We start from the raw sequence: 20007 nt of genomic DNA, 5'->3' as shown, positions 1-20007 counted from the left end.
TTAATATGATTCTACTTTGAGTAATTCACACTGTTTTATTTAGTAAATTAATCAAAAGGAAACCAGCAATTACTTCACTATTTCCAAAAAGACTCTTATGAACCCCCTCCAAAAGTAGGTACAGACAGAAGTACAGCCCAAGCTCTGAGTGCACTTTTTGTGATGGCAGCTATACTTGACAAAGAGGGTAAAATAACTTCAGAAGCAGCAAGTAAAATGCTCAAGGTTCGGGCCAGTATTTGTTCCTGTTAGCCCTGTGCTATTTTCTCTAAAGTTGCCTTCCTTGCAAACGACTAAATGGGCAAAAACCAGGTAATAAGAAAGCAAGAATATGTTAAGCAATCATTAAAATTAATTTTGCAGCACGAAAATCGAAAGCAGGACACTACATTCACAACTGTTCTGTACATATAGAGAAAAAGTGGATGTTTTTAATTTAGTTATCCTTTGTCATAAATATCTTCAGGACAATAATGAGCTCAAGAAAAGACAAAGCACAGATAAACAAATAAACACAGATAATGCAAACTTTCAAGATACACACAAAGGTAGACAGGTTAAATACAACATCCCTGTGGGAGGGTATATCTTAAAACAACACATTGCCTGCTTCAGAACACAATGTCTCATCCAAATGTAGCCTTAATAAATCATTTACAGCAAATTACATGCAAAACAAACCTATGCTCACATGGGGAACTTCATTTAAAAAAAATTACATCTTTAAACATTACGCTGTAACAAAAGAACCGAATGTACGTGTATGATATGTCTGTCAACAGTCATCACTGTTCCAGGCAGTAGGTGGTCATTATCAGAACTAACAAGAAAATACTGCATCATCACCACAAAGGCACAGTCATTGTGGTCCAGCATAGGCCCAGCGGTCAAATTTCCCACCTGGGACTGGTCTGCCTTCAGTGCTGGAAGAAAACAAAAGAGAAAGGAAAAGAGAAGCAGCACCCATGCAGCAGCGACGGGTTTCCCAAGATGACGACTGCACAAAATAAGGAGCTAATCGAGAATGACAAGTGCGTTGGCACATGGCTTCATTGCGTCCGCTCCTCCGCTCCTCACATGGGTGAGGCCACATCGGTGCTTAGCTCCATGTCCAGAGTGAGTGATTCTGTTGAAACACAAAGATAAAATGGGACACAAAGCGAATAAAAGATTTTTCATGCAAGTGAAAACCATATCCAGCCTCCGCTATAACTGTATTGATCCAGAAGTAAGGGAAGGACGGAGCAAACTGGCTGCCGGACTCATCAGTCGGTCGGTTTAAAGCTGGTTTACTTCAACATACTATGAACATTTGCAAAATGCTCATTTTTTTCAATTTTGATTTTGTGGGACCCAGTGTATAATCTCAGCATTTCAGCATGGAATTGACCAGAAATGACTAATTCGGTCTTTTACACAAAGCACACCACATGTAAACTTCTCATCCTCCTGAGACCCAGCAAACAAAAATGTTTTTGAAGCTACTTCTAGGATTTCTAGAAGTTTTCTAAACTCAACTGTCAAACATGCAGTATCATTAAAAAGCATAAAATATCCTCTATGAGCGACACTGGGAATGAGCAGCGCAGCATGATGAGCTTCAAAGATCCTATATTTAATAAAATAAAATAAAATAAAATAAAATAAAAAAAAAAAAGTGCCCTCTCGAGTGGACAAAAATGAATGGCTGGGTTTCAGGAGGTCGCAGCTCCAAAGGTGAAGGAACTATATTCGGAAATAGGTACAATTGAGGCCCAGTTCCTTCCTATTACATAAGCAACGTGTTCCCTTCTGGTCCGAGATGACAAACGCCGATTGATCATAAGGTTAAAAAACGTGCTGCTGGCCTCACCCATTGGCCCAGGGTTGGCCTCTGGACCCTCGGTGTGTATCAGGGAGTCCAGGGTTTGAGGAGACATGAGGAGTAGGTCGCTGGTGTTGCTGGAATTGGTGCTACAACAAAACAGAAAGCAAGGAGGATGGAAGAACCTCTGTCACAAACACACAAGAACAGCCTTACTCTGCACACTCATGCATACACATGGACAGTACCGCTGAAAAGTACGGAGCCCATCTAGGCAACCTGGACAACAGCTGTGTGGGATGAACTGGAGAGGAGAGTGAAAGCAAAGCGACACACACGTGCGCTACATCTCCGCAGAGGTGCTGGACAGACGTTTCGGCCGGTTTCCTGGCCAAACTCATTGACCAAATGCATCATGAAGACAAACTAGCGTCCAGCCAGTGGACTCGCACTGTTCACTGGTACTGTGCCTACAAAACTGCAACTTCGGAGACACATAAACACGTAGCGTAATCATGCAAGTACGAAAATAATTTTTATGGCAATAATTATTTTTCCAAAACATGCCTTAAGCTTTGAGGGGTAGTAAATGAATGTCCAAGTGCTTTATGCACTGGAAAAGCGTGTTATTATCACTAATAATTAATAATTTGGAAGGAGCAAAGACAGCAGTGGTGGTGACTGGACACTTGAGGGCAGGGGGGCCGCTCTCTGGAAGACCGGGGCTCCCGCACTGCCAAGGCAAACACACAAGCCAAGTACAACACTGCCAATACAAGTGAAAATGATCTTCTCTGCAGAAAATCATGCTGCCCACAGGAGTGGCAGAGACACTGATCTACTGAGAGTGCAGTGAACCGTAAGAAACATACACACATGGGGTGACTTAAATTCTACCAGGTCTGACTGAGTGGAGCAGGTTTCACTGCCAGCAACCTTACAGAGTCGGTCTGCAAAGTCCTGCCCAAGAGGGGATTCTGGGCTGAAGGCGAACGCAGGCATCAACTCGGTATGGTCTTTAGAACGTACGCATTTTGCTGTTTTGGCAGTAGTTTTCATATGCACAGCTGATCAAAATGTTCTGTTGAAAGCAAATCACCTTGAGAGCTGTCGCCATCACGCCATAATCACTTTCCTGGCGGTAAGGGAACCGAGAACGACCGATACGTGAAGATATGGAGGCCGTTTAAGATAAGGTTGGGTAAATCCCGACCAACATGAAGAAAAAAACAAGCGAATCTTTCAGTGGCCGAAGGAAATCGTCAAAAAATTATTAACATCACGTGTTTTGTGTTAGAAAGTAAAGAAACGGAGAAAGAAATTACAGAAATTTAAATTAAAAAAAAAAAAAAAAAAAAAAACAAAACTGCTAGTGAGAATTGCAATGTGGCAACGTAAAAAATTGGGCACGATGGAAAGCACGAGCACACCACAGTCTCCGAGGCAAGGCCCTGTCCTACCCAGGGTATCCACTGGCCAGCAGCTCGCTGATCGGGAGGTCCGTGAACACAGATGGACACCTACGGAAACAGGTGAGCTTCTCATTTGGCGTCCACGCCACATTGCCCCTCCCCTATTCGCCGAGTCCGCTAGTTGTTTCGCTCACGCTCACAGAAAAAGGACCTTGGAGTGACCTTCACTTCGACATAAACATTCGCCGCCTTTGAAAAATGCTGACAAGATGATCCAGCAAGGCTGAGACACATGGAGAGGACTGCTTCGGGCCCACAGAAACACGTGCAAGACAAAGCTTCTGGGCGAAAACATATTCGCGAGAAAGCCGAACAACGTCGACAGAAGTGTCAGAAAATTGGATTGGAACAGAGAGGAAAAAACCAAGATGAGAAATGTTGCCTCTTCACCTATTGCTGTTGCTTTGCTTTTTACGTCTTGGTACGGCTCAACTCTGAGCGTGTGAGTCAGAGTGAAACTTGCCTCACGGTCAAACTTCCTTCCATAGCTAATCAAGGTCTTATCAATGTGCCTCAATCGTGCTTCTAACCCTTTGCCCGTGAAAACGCTCTGCTACAGCCAACGAGTGGGAGTCTTCTGCATCGTCTTTGGCACCTCAGATTTACTGCCATTATGTAGAGCTTGGTGGTATGAACATTGGTGTCTTGCTCTGTACTTACGGCGTCACACAGATGAATTTTGTCTTCAAGTACTGGACGTGAGCTGTTGAAAACGAGCACAAGAAATGTAGAGAATTAGAGAAGTGACATTCATAAAAAGACACGATAATTGGAACATCACAAGGAAAGACTGGCTAGAATCAAAGGACTAGAATGCACACACACACACACACACACACACACACACTTTCTGAACCGCTTGTTCCATACGGGGTCGCGGGGAACCGGAGCCTAACCCGGAAACATAGGGCGTAAGGCCGGAGGGGGAGGGGACACACCCGGGACGGGACGCCAGTCCGTCGCAAGGCACCCCAAGCGGGACTCGAACCCCAGACCCACTGGAGAGCAGGACCCGGTCCAACCCACCGCGCCCCCCCCCAGGACTAGAATAATATTTAAAAAAAAAAAAAAAAAAAAAAAAGAAAAAAAAAAACACACAACATTTACAGCTCTTCCACAGTACTACTCAAAAAGAGCACACACAGGCAACTTGGAGAGTATTTGTATGAGACAAGCTGGACAAAAGAGAGACAGCAAAGCACCCCCCCCAAGCGCCCAGCCTCTGGGCACTGCTGTAGGAGGAGCGGCGAAGACATAGCGAATAGTTTCCTGCTCAAACTAGTTGACTAAACACCTTGTATTGTAAAACGGGGAAAAAAAAAAAAACTAAGATTGTACTGCGTGTTTCTCACTCCACTAGATTGGTACCTGGGTCAGTCATGTCGGGCTGCTCTATGGCTTCAGCTCGACAGTACTTGCCAAAGGCCTCCTCCTTGGGGATCTCTGGGTAGAGGTAGACCAGCGGAGACACCAGGATGTTGGTGGCATCCATGATCTTGTAACCCATGATGATATCAGCAAAAGACATGCTGTTGAGTTGCTGCTTGGTGTAGGGCTCCACCGACTGGATCTGTGTCTTTCCTGTTGGCACACACACACACACACACACACACACACACACACGTAGAAGTCAGCACAAGTTAGCATCCACTGGAACATCAGGTTGATTGTCAACCAAACCATGTGCACTTCAGGAAAAGCCTGCTTCCTTCTGAACACTGGGCTTGACCGTGTGCGCTTCCGCCTTAGACAAAGGCTTGGACAAAGCCTGCAGAACCATCCTCCTACCATTGATGTCCTTCTCCACCCAGGTGAAGGTGATGCCTCCCTCCTTGCTGCTCTCACTGAAGCGCAGCAGGAATGTTCCAGGTGGCTTAGGGCTCAGAATGGCCCTTTCCCGCTCCTTGCTGATGAAGCCCATGATGTAGCTGCAACAGAACCCAACACATTAGGTCCAGAGACTCTACAATTCAGACCCTAGCATCCTTTCATGCCTCCACCAACATGTTCTTCCTCTCGTGTGCCTGAACAACAAATCACTGAAATAAACACATAGCGGTTCTCCAAATCTACACTTACAAGATGAGAAACAAAGCAGGAAACGGTCACATGACATATATTCACAAGTGTTCTGAACATTCACTGGTCTCTGTGGTCAATGGCGAACAGAGAGAAAGCTGCATTACTGCCATCACCACTGAAAGTCTGATATTCTATTCGTGAAAACAAAATGTGTCGATCATCAGTGTTTTCCAAGCGGCAGAGCGGCGGCTCACCCTTCGTTCCACAGGGCTAAAATGTACTTCTTCACCAAGTCTATGATGTTGTCCAGCCACACCCAGAAGGAGAAGCCCTTGCCTGCCATGTTCTCCTGGGTCATGAAAAATGAAACGGTGTACGAAAGGCACGAAGGAGAAATGTGGAGTTGTGAATAAGCACGTGGAAAAGTGGGTACCATGAGCAGTACATACTTTGCAGAACTTTGCCCAAGTGATCTGGCACCCAGAGTAGTTCCCTAACGCTCCTATAAAAGGAAAGACAAGACATAAAGCATAAAAAGATTGAACCATCACAACTGTGGAAATGGAACCAATGAGTAGCGTGTTCATACGAGACCATGAGGCATGACACACTGTAACAGTACATGATGGACTGGTGGCAGCCTAAAAGTTGGTCTACCATGTCTGGCTCAAGGTGGTAAAGTGTCGTCAAAGTCTACAGGACGTGAACAGCGTTGGAGGCGGTACGGAAGCAAACAGGTGAGCACATTTGAGAAGTACGCTGAGAGGTGGTCTCATGGGACTTCCTTACCAAGCAGCTTCTCAGCCAGTGTGGTCAGCTGCTCAAAGGTCAGGCCTCTCTTGGTCGTGGAGGAGAACTGCCAGCTCAGCACCTCGGCCACCTGGTCCCAAGTACCCACGGGCGGCTTCGTGAAGAAGTTGACGTTCTGGTGGCGGGGGTACCACCAGTTAACAGCACAGCCCGTACAAAGTGAGCTAAAGCAGCGCTAGGCAGCGACCTGGAGGTGCAATGTTACCTTGGGGTGATTGGTCAACATGTTGTACCACAAGATGGAGGCCCAAGCATTAGGCATTTGACAGATGTTGGAAATCACAACTACCGGCAAGGAGTGGGTCTGTGGAAAGAGAGCAGAGAAAGAGTCAGCGCTCTCGATATGTGAGCAACCATTCGGTATTTGAAACGTGACGTTTCTACGGAAACGTCCTACGCTTCCAGGTTAGACTCTGTGCCACCACAACCCCGCACTGCCCAACATACTGTTCATCGTGAATGGACAGAGATGTTTGACACAGGCACTCAAAAGGGGATGCAGAAAAGGTATCCATCAACAGGTATAAGACGAACAAATTATTCGAGCATGTATTTTATAAGCTCTTTCTGTCGCAACCGTGCCACTCGAGAAGATCTCAGAAGGTTGCGAACGCTAGTGAGTTCTCAGTGCCGTTTACAGGACGCCAAACAGAGCCGTCTCCTAACTCACGAACAGATGTAATTTCACACAGAGGCGCTGATAAAGACGCTCACAATACTCAATAAGCCCGGATTTCTCCCCTCGCCGCTTAATCGGGAGATTAATTCCTACGTCGTCTCAACGGGAAGCGGCTCCTCCGGGTCGGCGGCTCAGCGGTGATTCCCGGCGAAGGGGGAGTGAACTAGCGGGCCGTGGCCTCGAGACACACGCCACACAGCACGAGCAGGCGCCCAGGGAAGGCCGAGCCAACGATAAGCAGGAGGAAAACCTTCAATTACCGCCTCATTTGCCAGCTCCTGTGAAGTCCTAAGCCCAGCGCTCACACGGGCCAGACCACACACCACCCTTACATTAATACGAGGAGAGGCGAGAGCGTCGAGCTCCCGCCGCTACGGCGCGTTTGTCCCTTTGGAGACGGTTTCTTCCCCGCAGTGGGGGGAGTCTTCTACAAATGTCCCACCTCCAGGTCCATCTTCAGGCCTTGATGGTACACCTCTGTCTCGAAGGTGATGAGGTGAAGTTCTTCGGTTACAATCAGAGAGGCCTGTGAACATACCGGGGGGGGGGTCAACGGTTACATCTACTTAACATCGTGTCCCACTTTCAATGAAGAAATACTAAATCTGCTCAAAACCAGAAATCTGGAAAATGCATTTTCCTCATATCATGAACATATAACAAAGAAGAAGCCTCCACTGCAACTCAATAAAAGGCAGCGAAACAAAGAGAATTTATGAAATGCTGGATTAAACTGAATGGCAAAAGTCCTTTAGCTCAGCTTCGTTGACCTATTCTGAGAGGTTCTTCAGAATACAGGAGCTCCAGGGTCACCCTGTTAACCAGCCCCTCCGATGGGGAGCTGGCAGCTTGTGACAGAGATCCAGTACGTGGAACCTCAGAGCCCAGACCGGTGGTGCGAGGGGGTACTCACGTCGCTGTTGGTCCGTCCCCCGTTGCCACACCTCTGCTCCCTCAGCGTCTGAAAGGCACAATGCACAATGTATGTTGACACAAAGCTGAACACGGAAGGATCCCTTGTGATCTCGATCATTTCCAAGAGTGGTGAAAAAATTATGTGCTCTAGCCTGACAGCAACGTGCATAAAATGGACATCCTTGACCCTCCAAGCACCCACCAGGTGTTTGAACTCAGCAGAGAGGCTGCCGTTGTTGGACTCCTCCATGTTCATCACCTTGGTGTTGGTGCCCAGGATGTTGAACTTGCGGGACCTGCAACATGAAAAGAGCATCGCTGAAAAAAATTTGGTTCACATTGCCTTTTTCATCTTTTTTTTTAATTTTACTCATTTAAAAGTTCGGCAAAAGGCTTTTCCCCCAGCCTCTGGTATTGTTTTAGACCCCGTTGTGAGTCAAATTGCACGTGCTGGTGTCCTCTTACCCCCTCAGCGCAGCCACATCCCCCGACTCTCTGGAAACCCGAGAGAAAGAAAAATCAGCGTCTTAGCGTGCGGTTAGGGTTCGAGAGCTGTCATCGGTCAAGTTCGGCGTCAAAAGGACAATGTCTACTCACTTATCAATGCAAACTTTGATTTTTAGCTGGTAGTTGAGCTCTGGAAATTTCACCAGCAATCTGTAAAGACCCAAAAGGACGAGAGGAAAGGTCTCAGTGCGCAGTCTGGTCCTGCTGCACAGTCATACCGAGGACAGTAAGTATTTTTATACTAGCGAACACACACCGTACGTACAGCGAGCTCCATCACACACACTTAGCACGGCGGAATGGAAACGTCCGAGGCTGAACGCTCCTCCTACCTGACTTTGGTGGTGAACTGAACGCCGGTCTTGATCACCAGAGGTCTGTCGGGGTGCATGGGCATGCAGGGCTGCCGTTCCACCACAAACGCACTGCAGTACCAACACCGGACAAGAAGCGCACACAGCTTTTCAACATGCACCTCCAGGAAATATGTCCCTTTATAACTTAAGCACTTTAACGGATCGTTTCATGGAAACGGATTCCGTCTTCCACCGATTTATACAGGAATTCAGGTATCTCACCCTATGGTACAAAAGCAGGGTCCTTCCTGCTCCTAAACTATGCTACCTTATGCTTCCTTCAATGCATGCAGAATTTCTTCTTTTTAGAGACTGACGATGGAAATGATTGGAGGCAGCTGGATACATGAGGACCAGGGCTGGTGATTCAGTTATGGGATGTGTAGGGTATGTATGGTACGTCTGAGTACGCAGGACCCTGCGATGGCGCCGAGGTGACGAGCTCACCTCTTCATCAAGTTCCGAAAGATGTCCACTATCTTCTCCTCCAGGACGGGCCGGTGCTGGATGATGGGGTCTCCCTTGTAGGACACCTTCTGCTGCAGCTCCTCCAACTTCTTGATCTGCTGGCGGATCTGCAGCTGGGACTCCGCCAACGACGTGATCCTGAGAGAGGGGGCCGACTCAGTCTCCAGGGTTCAGGTCAGGTACGAGCAAGAGGAGATCATTCTTATTACTTCCACCGTGGCTTGGCGCAATAAGGTGGAGGGCCATTATTTAGCTTCCTGAAGCAAAAAGTTAAAGCTGCTCCATGTGTGAAAGGAGCTTTCATTGGTAATTAAAGGGTTACACCAAACCCTGCAGGACTAAGAGGCGATGGGTATGGAGGGTATGGTAACACAGCTGATAAAAAAGGAGTTATGAACCTAGCAAAGAAATTTACTGACATTATGAGTTTACAGGATGCGTAACAGATGTTGGACGAGTTCACAGGGAAACTCTCCCTAATGGCCAGATTGATGCAATTAATTCTCGTTGTAATGACAGAGCGAGGCTCAGTCTCCAGAAAGCGGAAAGGGTACCAGGTCTCCAGGCGGTCCAGGCATATTTTAGGGGGTCCGCCGATGCAAGCGATCTGTTGCCTCCTCTTCCAGTCGGCCAGCTCCTCGTCTAACAGGTTCTTCTGCACGAACTCCATGGCCGACAGCAGACCCCCCATGTCAGTCACGATTTGCTGCAAAGGGAAAAAAGGCGTCCTTGAGGAGGCGGCCGAGACGGACGCGCCGCTTCATCGCCTGCGCCGTTCCTCTTCCTCCGAGCAGCTCTGGCTGAGTCGCTCTGGCTGCCACGGTGATGCAACATCTCCAGTGAGAACACAGTGTTTCCAGCACTTTCCCTCCGCTTGTTTACTCTTGCACATATTTATTTGGCTGCCCGACAGGCACAGAGACAGTGGCGCATCAGGCCAGAAAACGAGGCGTAGAAATGGAATGACACAGAGAAGGAAAACAGCGGAAACTTCTCCCTCAAAGCAGTAAAGAAGCGCCGAGGAGCTAAGAGGATCTGGATGTCAAATTATGACATTTATTATGGGCACCAGGTAGGAGACTGGCTGTTGGGTATTTAAGTGAACACAAAAGCCTGACTCGCGTTTGTAAGCCATGTGTGCCTTGGTCTGGGACAGAGGAGTGTTACACAGGGACCTGCCAGTAGAGAGTGTGTGTGTGTGTGAAAAACCTCAGAAAAGAAAAAGGGGAAGAAAAGAACCCAATTCCTGAAAAGGACCTCCGTCTTCACCACAGCGAGTCATTTAGGTTAGGTTGCTTCTTTTTGTACTAGTTTAAATGTTGGTGGAGCTGTTTAAAGCTGATAGCATACTGGTTACAGCTGCTGGCTTTGGGCCCAACGGTCACAGGTTTGAATCTCACCTCCAGCTGTAGTACCCTTAGAACATGGTACTTACCCTAAGTTGCCTGTGTCTCTTAAGTTCATGTAAGGTGTAAATATTCTTGCACTGCAACTTTATGATCACGCCCAGATCAGTCCCTTACACAGCTACTCCAGCAACATAACGTAAATGTTCATATGTATGTCAAAAAAAAAAAAAAAAAAAAAAAAACTAGGAAGGTGATTAGGAATCGTTATATATTCTGGTAAAGTTTTATGCAGCTACATCGGTGCATCTGGTGAAAGAAACAAACTCGCTGTACGTAAGAATCACACATCTGCAACTACGTCTCTCTTTCAGATGCACAAATTGTATTTCTCCGAGATGCACGTCACTTTGGAGAAAAGCGACTGCTGAATGAATAAATGTAAAGTAAATATTTCTAAGTCGCTCAACGTCTTAAGCGACTTTGGAGAAAAGTATCAGCTAAATGAAGTAATGTACGCCTGTTAACACGTCACATGGAGGAAAATATCATTGTTTCCCCCAAGCTGACCTGAAACATGTACCGCCGTGGTGAAACGGCAGAGCGAACAGCAGAGACGTCCACAATGCTCCTTCCCCTGTTCTCAGGCGACGGCTTTAACTGACACACTCGGGCATCCCCACCCCCCAACTCAACATATTACGCAATAAAAATAAACCATAAATTGCGAGTATCTAAGGAACCCACACGCGCCAAGGCTGTCCCTTACCAAGCAATGTGTGCGTTAATCCATATCTACAGGATGTTTCCTTTCGATGGAATTACTGATGAGAGTTAAAATAACTGAAGCTGCGATGACTCACAACGCAGTACTTTACACTGTGGGAACTGGAAAGTGCTCACCCTCCGCAGTCCATCCAACGCGCTCAACATCTGCTCTAGCTGGGACATCTTCATTCTGATGGCTGCCGCCTGACCGCTGCCGTTCAGGTCCTGGGTCAGCTCTGCAACAAATTGAGGGAGAGTCATTCTTCCCGGTGGTCCTCCGGCCCACTTGGGGGCGCTAGAGACAGGAAATTGAGCAGGATTCTCCCGCCAATCCTCGCAAAGCTTCGGGAGCTCTGCCAGCCGACACGGTTTAAGTCTGACAGTATCCAGGGGGATCGGAAAAAGGGACAAAGGGACATTTCCGCTGGGACAAAATTCACACACGCTCCACTCAACTGCTCTCACCTCCTTGACTCTTCAAGGTCTTGTAGTTGAAGTCAAAGTCATCCTGCAGGTTTTCCAGCATTTTCATCTTCTGCTCCATATCCTGCTCAGAGCAGCAGTGAATACCATTTTTAGAAACTTGATAAGATGACTTGTTCAAAAAAGCAATACACCAAATGAATAAATTAATGTAATGAAAGTACACGTATTCTCTGAAGAACATCAGTAGGTAACAAAACGTAACCCTTCGTAGTTGCATTTTTCTGGAAACAGGAACCCACTCCTTTGGAGATTGCTGTTTGTAGACCTCACCTGCACCCTCTTTCTGATGTCCTGCAGGTTGTGCTCCAAAATCTGCTGCTTCTCCGTCACCACCGGTCCAGAAGGGTGGACCCCCTGCCCATCCTGGAGGGGCGACACGGAGATCAGCTGGAAACAAGGCTTTGAGCAGACAACGTCCACACAAGATCGACTTTACAATTCCCAGATCCATCGTTACATCCGAACCAAAAAGTGCTTTTGCAGAAATGTTGGACCGGTTCAGGACCCATCTTTTCCCGCAAGATAACTTAGAGAGACAAACATGTGACAGGAAGAAATAAACATTTCCAGCACTTGGGTACAGTGCAGAGAAGTCCCATACTGTCAAATGCAAACTCAGAATCCCTCATTTTTCAGAGCTTAGGCATGGCGAAATGCTGTAGGTAAAGCTAAAAAAAAAAAAAAAAAAAAAAAAAACTATGCTACAAAAGAATAACACCACAAAAGGACATCATTTACAGTTGTGCTGCTAAGAACCGGAAGGGCTGTGGAGCCGTTCCGGCAGGTTTCTGCTGGGGTACCTGTGTGGCTGTGGTGGTGCTCTGCAGCAGCCGCTGCTCCTCCCACAGGCAGCGGGCCACGATGCGAGCGATCTCCATGGGCTTCTCCAGGTACTTGCTCTGCAGGTGCTGCTTGATGCGCCGCAGGTTGTGCTGGTACAGGACGTTGTTCTCCTGCAGGAAACGGCTGTACTGCTGGTCGATCTCACCGAGCAGGTTATGGAAGACCAGCGTTGCGTGGGACTCCTTGTTAGCTGCATATCCCCTGAAGAAAGAGAGCAGGGATGGGAGACCGTTTCAGAAGATGTTGGCTGACCTTCATTCCAGAAGCCTGTCCTCATAAGGGAGCAAAGCAGCCCGTAGAGAGTGACCTGGTGCAATTTTCAGAAGAGCCATTTCCAAATGCGTCAAAAACCACAGCATGACACGGTACTCATCATCATCAGTGAGTGCAGTTGAACGGAAAGCACAACCCTTCACCCATACACACCTCAGCCGTCCTGCAGAGCTCTGTACCATCTCTATTTATATGAAAACCAAGTGCTGCTAGTGTGGGCACAACTTTCACTTTGCAGAACCGAAACATTCAGGTTGTGTTTTTCTTTCTCGGGTTCAAGGTATGAGAACGCTGCTCTCACAGCTGTGTGAGACAGAGCGACCGGGAAAGCTGGGCATTTCGCTGAACCGGCTGCACTTTCAACATCGCCCTGCCACCCACGCCTGTCACGGGCCAACAAGAGGAGCAGCTTCGAAATCAACGTGTGCGATTCGACCAGTCGGAGGGACTCGGGAGCGCCGTGCCCGGCAATCCTGAAAATGTCGGGTGACGGCACAACCCAGACTTTGTCTTTCACTCGGTAAGCAGCCAGGTTTACAAATGGCTCTTAACGGAAAAAATGAAGCTTGTGTTGTGGCCATAATGAGGATGGCAAACACCTGTAAAACCAGCAATATGGTTACTGTCGTGTAACAAATGAAGGAAGAGCTAAATAACCCTAAGACAAGAAGAGGAATATTTATTTAAAAAAAAAAAAAAAAAAAAACAAACTTGTTCCACATTTGAAGGAGGCTGACTTGGTCACTGAAGCGACAAAACGCACTTCTGTGCCTTCCGAAAAGGCCTCAGCGAAGCCCTCCATGGGACCAGCATGGAGACATCGTACTGTTGCAATTCCCAAGGCCGTAAAGTGAAGGAAGAGAGTCCGGACATCAGCTTTGTCTTCGTCTCTCGGAGCCAAATATCTGCACCGAGCTAAACGTCGTCCAGCTAATGCTCCGAGCTCAGGGTCCTTTACTACCTGCTGCACCTCACTTCCTATCACTGAACTATTTTCAGTAAACAGAGTGCTCTTTTCATACTGCTGCCTAGCTTTTACTCCTAACTGCTGTTATCATGACTCACTACTGCCTTTCAATTTACCTCATGCCGTATAATTATCATTACTATTAGTATTGTTATTAGTATTCTCAACAGCAGCACTGTCTTATTTTTCAAACACATCCAAGAACAGCAATTTTTAAAGCACAGTCTGGTCCACAAAGTCTCCGAGACCCATCGTCCCATTGGTCAGCTCTTCACAGACTCACAACACCATTGGTCAACTCTCTGGAGACGAACCATCCCGTTGGCCAGCTCTTGCCAAGTCTCGGAATTCCATTGGCCAGCTCGATGGAGAACCGCAACCCCATTGGCCAGCTGTATCAAAGTTTCTGAATACCATTGGTCAGCTCTCCGGAGTTCAACCATCCCATTGGTCACCCTGAGCCAAGTGTCAGAATACCATTCGACAGCTCTCTGGAGACCCACAATCCCATTGACGAGCTCCATTAGACCCACCAGTCCTGGCTCTCAATCCAGGGTGCCAGGAACTGCCGTAGCTCCATCGGGAAGCTGTCGCTGTACAGGTGGTACAGCTGCTCCAAGTAGCGCGGGTCCAGCTGCTGTAACTGGTTCCACTGGGCCATGGTGAAAGCGCCTCCTCAGCTCTGAGGGGGAAAAGGGGAGAGGTTAAAGGTCAAACTCATGAACAAACAAGCACACGAACCGCTGAGGTGGGAACGACTGCCGCCGCTGCAAGGCTCGCGAGCACCTGACACTTGTAAGAACATTTGACACTAACGAAGATCTACCTGAGAAATCGGAATATTTTCATCTTGCGCCGTCTTGGGGCTCAGCGTTTTTGTTTAATCATTCTCAACTTTCTGGGCCATTTATCACAAAAAGAAACCAAAGCCCACTTCCTCATTTCACGGGAGGGGCTCCAGGCAAAGCAGCGAACTGCGATAAAGAGACGCTCGCGGAGCTCACATCTGCACACGCTCGCAACCTCAGATGCTGATACCGCAGCGGCTGCGAGCGCCCATCTCCGTTTCCCACCAAGCGCGGGAACTTCCTGTCAGAACAAAACTGCGCCTCGAGAGGCGGCGAGAGACGAAAGTGTCGAACAGGCACACGGCTTCCGCGGCTTGCAGCTAAAAGCCTGACGCGCTCGCACGCCCAACGGGAAACGAGACGTCTCGGCATCGAATCGCACGCCAGGCCACACTCCTCTTCGGCTCGTTACTATTCGGTGTTCCTGCGAAGGCAACTGCCGCCCCGTGGAATCACCCGCTCTGAGAGATTTCAATCCACCGCACATGGGAAAAGCAGAAACAGAGCGTCTCCGAGCTAATTTGCTACACATCCACAAAACAGAAGGACAGATTTGGACGCATACAAGCGGTTCTTGACTACAGTCAGTCCGTACATACCATAGTATAAACCAGTGTACATGACTCGAGTAGCTGCTTACAGACCTTTCGTTCAATTATTAAAGCAGATGAGAAACACGTAGATATTTACCGGGCGCTTAGGAGATCCGGGGAGAAGCGAGTCTGAAAGCGTCGAGTTTCGAGGGATTCAGCAGCTCTGAGTGGGAGGGGGAACTCGTTCCACCACATCAGAGCCAGAACTGAAAACCGTCTAATTCCGCTATTCAGATTTTCTGAAAGAGTTTAAGAAAAACTCTTTAATATAGTTTTAAATATGACAAGTGACCCTGATTTTCAATCACTGAAAAAAATATGAGGTGATGAGAAAACAAGATTATGACTTTTCCGCATCCAGTAACACGCAGAGCGCCACGCGTAGAGTACGGGTGACAAAGGCCCAGGGTGAGCCGCACCACTGAGATGGCCCAGAAAGCAAGGCCGTGTTTCAGTTTTTACCCTCGTGACTTTTACTGCGTTGCTGACGCTTGAAATCGCGGTATTCCTTTCATACAGGACATTTCGCACTCGCATCCAAGCTCCTCCACCTGAGCCTCGAAGCAAAACCAAGACGCTCCAATCACCTCTTCGACCCTGCTTTGACTTGCAAATCCAACCCAAATGACACGGCTACGTGTCCAAATCTTGTTCTAACGCAGCACGTGAACAGCAGATATCGTCCAGAGTCGCTGTGAAGACACTTTGGACCACAAGACACACGTTTCACGTTAACGCTGGCCTTGAAGAACCACGTACAATGATTTAGACTTCAAGAATGAAAGGGAAAAGGAAACCAAATATACACTTTTAATTTCTACAAAACAGAAGCCTGGAAAAAAAAAAAAAAAATCATGGCGTCTCATATAGTCATATATTGCCATATTATGATGCACCGATGAAGGGGGTGATCTTACATTTATCTTTAACACCAGAAAAAAAAGACTCATACTTATTTGTACAATCACTTTCAAAACCCTGCGAGTAAACAGAGCCTCTTTATACCTCAAAAGTATTGTGGCGTCGTTTGTTGAATTTATAGCAGAGAATGTAAAAGTGAATTCCTCAAAGGACCTTTAACCACAGAACTGTTAGATGCGCCGCTTGTCGGACAAATCTACGGTACACATTTGAGTGTGTTCCACCAACATGACACGGGGGGGGGGGGATATAACACACAAATACTGTAGTACTTTAAGAATCATTTTATGCAGTGGTTTGACTTTGATATTGTTCGAGTGGACGAAACGGTGCTCAGTTAAGAACTGTTACATCCATACTCTCGACACTCCGTGAAAGAGTGTAACGACTGCCTTAGGGAACGGCAGAGATGTTATTTGTTCGTTTTTATACTTGTCATAAAGGCACAAAACTCCGACTTGTCCCAAAGGCAGAAATGAGAGGTACAAGTTATATTCACGACCCCCAGAAGCCACGAGTGGGTTCACGTTGCAGGCCGTGCAAACCAACGTACTTTCTTTACCGAAGGGTTCGAGAAGAGTTCCGTCGGATGGCCACCCAACATCACCCAGCGATGATGTAACTTTTCCCAAAACAAAAGCGCGAGGGACCGCCCGGCCAGTACCGATGGGAGGATGCCGGCCGTCTTCGGGAGATTCGCACAAAATGACACCGTCGTGTCATTCAGCGGGAGGAAAGACAAGTTGTGGTGTTCAAAAGAACGTTTCAAACTATCTGCGATGTTTCGATGATGCGTGACATTCCGAGAAAAGGCAAATGAACACTTAACAAGCGATTGGTTGTTCAACGGCCATCTCATCATGTTCTCCTCTTCAACGTGTGTCTTCGTTGCCGACTTCCAACAAAAGCTACGATGGGAAAACTACATATTTTATATGTAAATTGCTTTCAAAGAGGCAGAAATGCATAATGATGTAACAATCATCCAGTGTGCATGGCTGTATTGTGACTGCAATGGGGGGGGGGGAAGAAAAACTTCCTGGAAAATATTCTGCACAACCTCTCTGACACCTTACAAAAAAATCTGGCGTTTCCTGGAGCAGCAGCACTTGCAACAAAGACAGAGAAGAAAGACGGAAAACGGCCAACGGGATGGCGGAGCACAACACGTGCTTTTATTTAAAGTATTTTCTCAACAAGCAGTGGGTATAACCTGAGATAAGTGGAGTCCACTCCGTGATCCCTCTCTTGACTTCATGGCTGCATTTCGGCGTAGGCGAGGAAAACAACGTTCGATGAGCTCAGCGAAGGTGAGCCAAACGCCACTTCCTCCTTCCTTCATCAAACCATCTTTTGTAAACATTGCCCATGTGACAGAGTCACAAACAACCTCGATGTGGTCTACGAGTGAACCTGCTCAAGAGCAGAGTTATGACAGGCGGTCCGTTTGCAGGTCGACGCAGGAGATCTGTTCCGTCCTGTTTGCCCACAAGACGAGCAGCCTGCAGCACTGGGTACCGCGGTACGGCCGGGCTATGGCTCCGGGGCCCTAGCGAGAGACCAAGTTCTCCTCCACAGCCTTCAGATCGCCACTGGCCCCCCAACACGGACAGCTGGTAGCGTTGTGGTTATAGCTACTGCCTTCACACCCAAGGGTCGCGGATTTGAGTCCCACCCTCAGCTGCAATACCCTTCATCGTGGGACTTACCCGAAATTGCTCCAGTAACATCACCCATCAAATAAGTGTAGGATGAATAACTACACTTTGCTCTGGGCTACAGTCATTCATAATTAATATATCGCCACGTGCAACAAAGGCACACAAGGAGGGACCTTTTTTTTGTTTTTATAAATCACAGTGACTCTAGCCTGAGAATTAAAAACCTTTGAGAATATTTGCTTTGAATGAACAGGCGGCGCAGGTAGAGAGACCACCTGAGGAGGAGGAGGAGGAGGAGGAACACGTGCTTTGCGAAGACCACCCACGAAGTAGCCGTCAGACATGGTAAAAACATTCAGAAGTAACAAACACAGGGTAGCAGCAGGGTTTCACTCCTGGTGCCCGGTACAGCTGGGGGTCACACGGGGAAACAAGCGGAGACCCCTGGGACGGGGAGACGGGGGGAGGGCAGCATGAAGCGAAAGTGCAAAAACGTGTCGAGCGGCGGCCGGCGCCGCCGGCGGAGGTGAGTCTGAGATCGATGATGCCCGAACTTAGATTAGAAACGTGTCGCTGCATGGACACAGTGCACAGCCCCTACCGGAATGAGCTTCTTCAGCACGCGCACACACACACAGTAGAGACACCAGCATCAAAACTGCCCCCGGTTACTCCGTTTCTCTCTCCTTTCCACCTGACCTGTTCAAGTGAGTTACACACTTCCAACTTTTACTTTCAGAAGCAAAGAACTGAGGAACTCATCCGCGCGTCCATCAAATCAAAACGCTTTATGATGAAGAGAAGAGAAGCGCAAAACGGTGTATGGTACTTACTTTCTAGGATAGCAGCTGGGGGAGCGATGTAAAACGCCGTCCGCCGCCAATAACGGTAAGCATGCGTACTTGAGGAAATACAGCGCCGGTGAATCATAACCTATACAGAACGAAACTCTAATTAATTATTCATTAGGGTTCTGCACACAATGGCCAATCCGAGAGCAGAACATCTAAAGAAGGTGTGGCTTGGGCCTAAAAAGTGGCTGGAAGCGCGGCGTGCTGAAAGGCTTAGGACACGCCCGCAGCTGTTCCATCTAATGCGCCCTCCCTCGGAGTAAGAGGGGAGTTGCTTTCACGCGGCTCGTACAGCCGAGGGAGGAGAAGCGCATTGCCGGAATGGAGAAGGTGGGCTGGAAATGGAAGGAATTACTGGCAACTGTGACGTCACTTGCAGTTAACTAAAATAAATGTGAAGTGTGTTGTATCTGCCCCCATTTATTTATTTATTTATTTATTTATTTACTTTTTTAACGAAAGAAAAGAGAAAAAGAAAAATAAACGAAATGTCACTTTTAAATACACTGTAACAGTGTGTGAACTATTCAGTTTTTTTTTTTTTCTTTTTTTTTGAATTTCTAAATCAAAACATGACTGTTTTGCAGAAGGTTCAAATCCAGCTCAGTCTGTGTGGAGTTTCCACCAGGTGCTCTGTTTTCCTCCCACAGCCCATAGACATGTTTCCTGTTAATTGGTGACTAAATTGGCCATTGTGTGTGTGTGTGTGATTTCCCTGCGATGGCCTGCCACACCTGCCATGGTGTACCCTACTTCATGCCCTAGGTGTCCGGGATAGGCTCCGGCCTGCCGCGACCCCGCTAAGGCCAATCGGATAATAAAAGTGAGAGAGTGAGGGTACAAGTGAGAACGGTGTCATGCGACGGGATTACGGAATCGGTGTTCCTGCTGCTGACAATGTCTCTCGGAGCAAGTCCAATAGTTTCCATGCATTAAGACAAATGAGTCGGTGTCCGTCGGTGGTGCCGTGACCCGTGGCGAAGCTCGGCAATCACGTGCCCATGTTGACGAACAGTTGTCCTGGGAGGTCCGTAGTGTGCTGACTTTTCATAATCGCTCTTCGTTTCTGCATCTTCACGGACGTGTTTCCTTTCAGTTCCCTTACTGGAAACCGACACGCTGCAATCCCTAAAACACAGAGTGCAGTAAAATACCATCGTGGCCGCTGATGAATCATGTTTCTTAAGAAAAGGGGCATTTTTCAGTGTTCGCAGTCCACAATATGTAAGACCGATGCCTTCACGATGGAGTAAGATGTCTGGAGCAAGACTACCTCTTTTTAACTGATTTTTCCAGTCTCCAGGAATCTGTTTTTAAATTAACTACTTTGGCAATGGGTTAAAAATGCTAAATAACCTCACTTACTTGCCTCTTCTTCCCCGTAATTCGTCCTCCTTCTCTTCATTACAGCTTCATG

The 20007-nt window shown here is 47.6% G+C and overlaps 1 protein-coding gene and 1 long non-coding RNA gene across 2 annotated transcripts; one reads left to right on the top strand and one right to left on the bottom strand.

The window, feature by feature from the left end:
* Positions 1-975: 975 nt before the first annotated feature.
* LOC108941723 (signal transducer and activator of transcription 3-like) lies at positions 976-18666 on the bottom strand. The gene is made up of 23 exons (XM_018764513.2): positions 18573-18666; positions 14250-14398; positions 12434-12677; positions 11904-11996; positions 11613-11694; positions 11283-11383; positions 9588-9739; positions 9013-9171; positions 8542-8634; positions 8300-8359; positions 8168-8197; positions 7905-7998; positions 7701-7748; positions 7230-7313; positions 6314-6412; positions 6088-6223; positions 5748-5800; positions 5553-5647; positions 5065-5204; positions 4645-4857; positions 3937-3979; positions 1853-1953; positions 976-1126 (listed from the first exon to the last, which is right to left on the bottom strand). Exons 2-23 carry the CDS (start codon positions 14375-14377, stop codon positions 1074-1076), a joined length of 2301 nt encoding a protein of 766 aa, XP_018620029.1. The 5' UTR covers positions 14378-14398; positions 18573-18666; the 3' UTR covers positions 976-1073.
* LOC108941725 (uncharacterized) lies at positions 9724-18552 on the top strand. Its single transcript, XR_001966648.1, has 3 exons — positions 9724-10105; positions 17993-18084; positions 18479-18552. It is a non-coding gene; the product is annotated as an uncharacterized LOC108941725 (long non-coding RNA).
* Positions 18667-20007: the final 1341 nt, after the last annotated feature.

This window comes from Scleropages formosus, chromosome 8 (genome assembly GCF_900964775.1).
Source record: "Scleropages formosus chromosome 8, fSclFor1.1, whole genome shotgun sequence".
In the NCBI taxonomy this organism is placed as follows: domain Eukaryota; kingdom Metazoa; phylum Chordata; class Actinopteri; order Osteoglossiformes; family Osteoglossidae; genus Scleropages; species Scleropages formosus.
This window is presented reverse-complemented; position numbering and strand designations above follow the sequence as displayed.

Bases quoted from the DNA above. Each gene is read 5' to 3' on its own strand.
- LOC108941723 (XM_018764513.2), bottom strand. From the start codon at position 14,377: ATGGCCCAGTGGAACCAGTTACAGCAGCTGGACCCGCGCTACTTGGAG. The intron at 11,695-11,903 runs GTGAGGTCTACA...TGCTCTGAGCAG, and splicing joins ACATCAGAAAGAGGGTGCAG to GATATGGAGCAGAAGATGAA. The intron at 3,980-4,644 runs GTACCAATCTAG...CGTTTTCAACAG, and splicing joins GCCCGACATGACTGACCCAG to CTCACGTCCAGTACTTGAAG.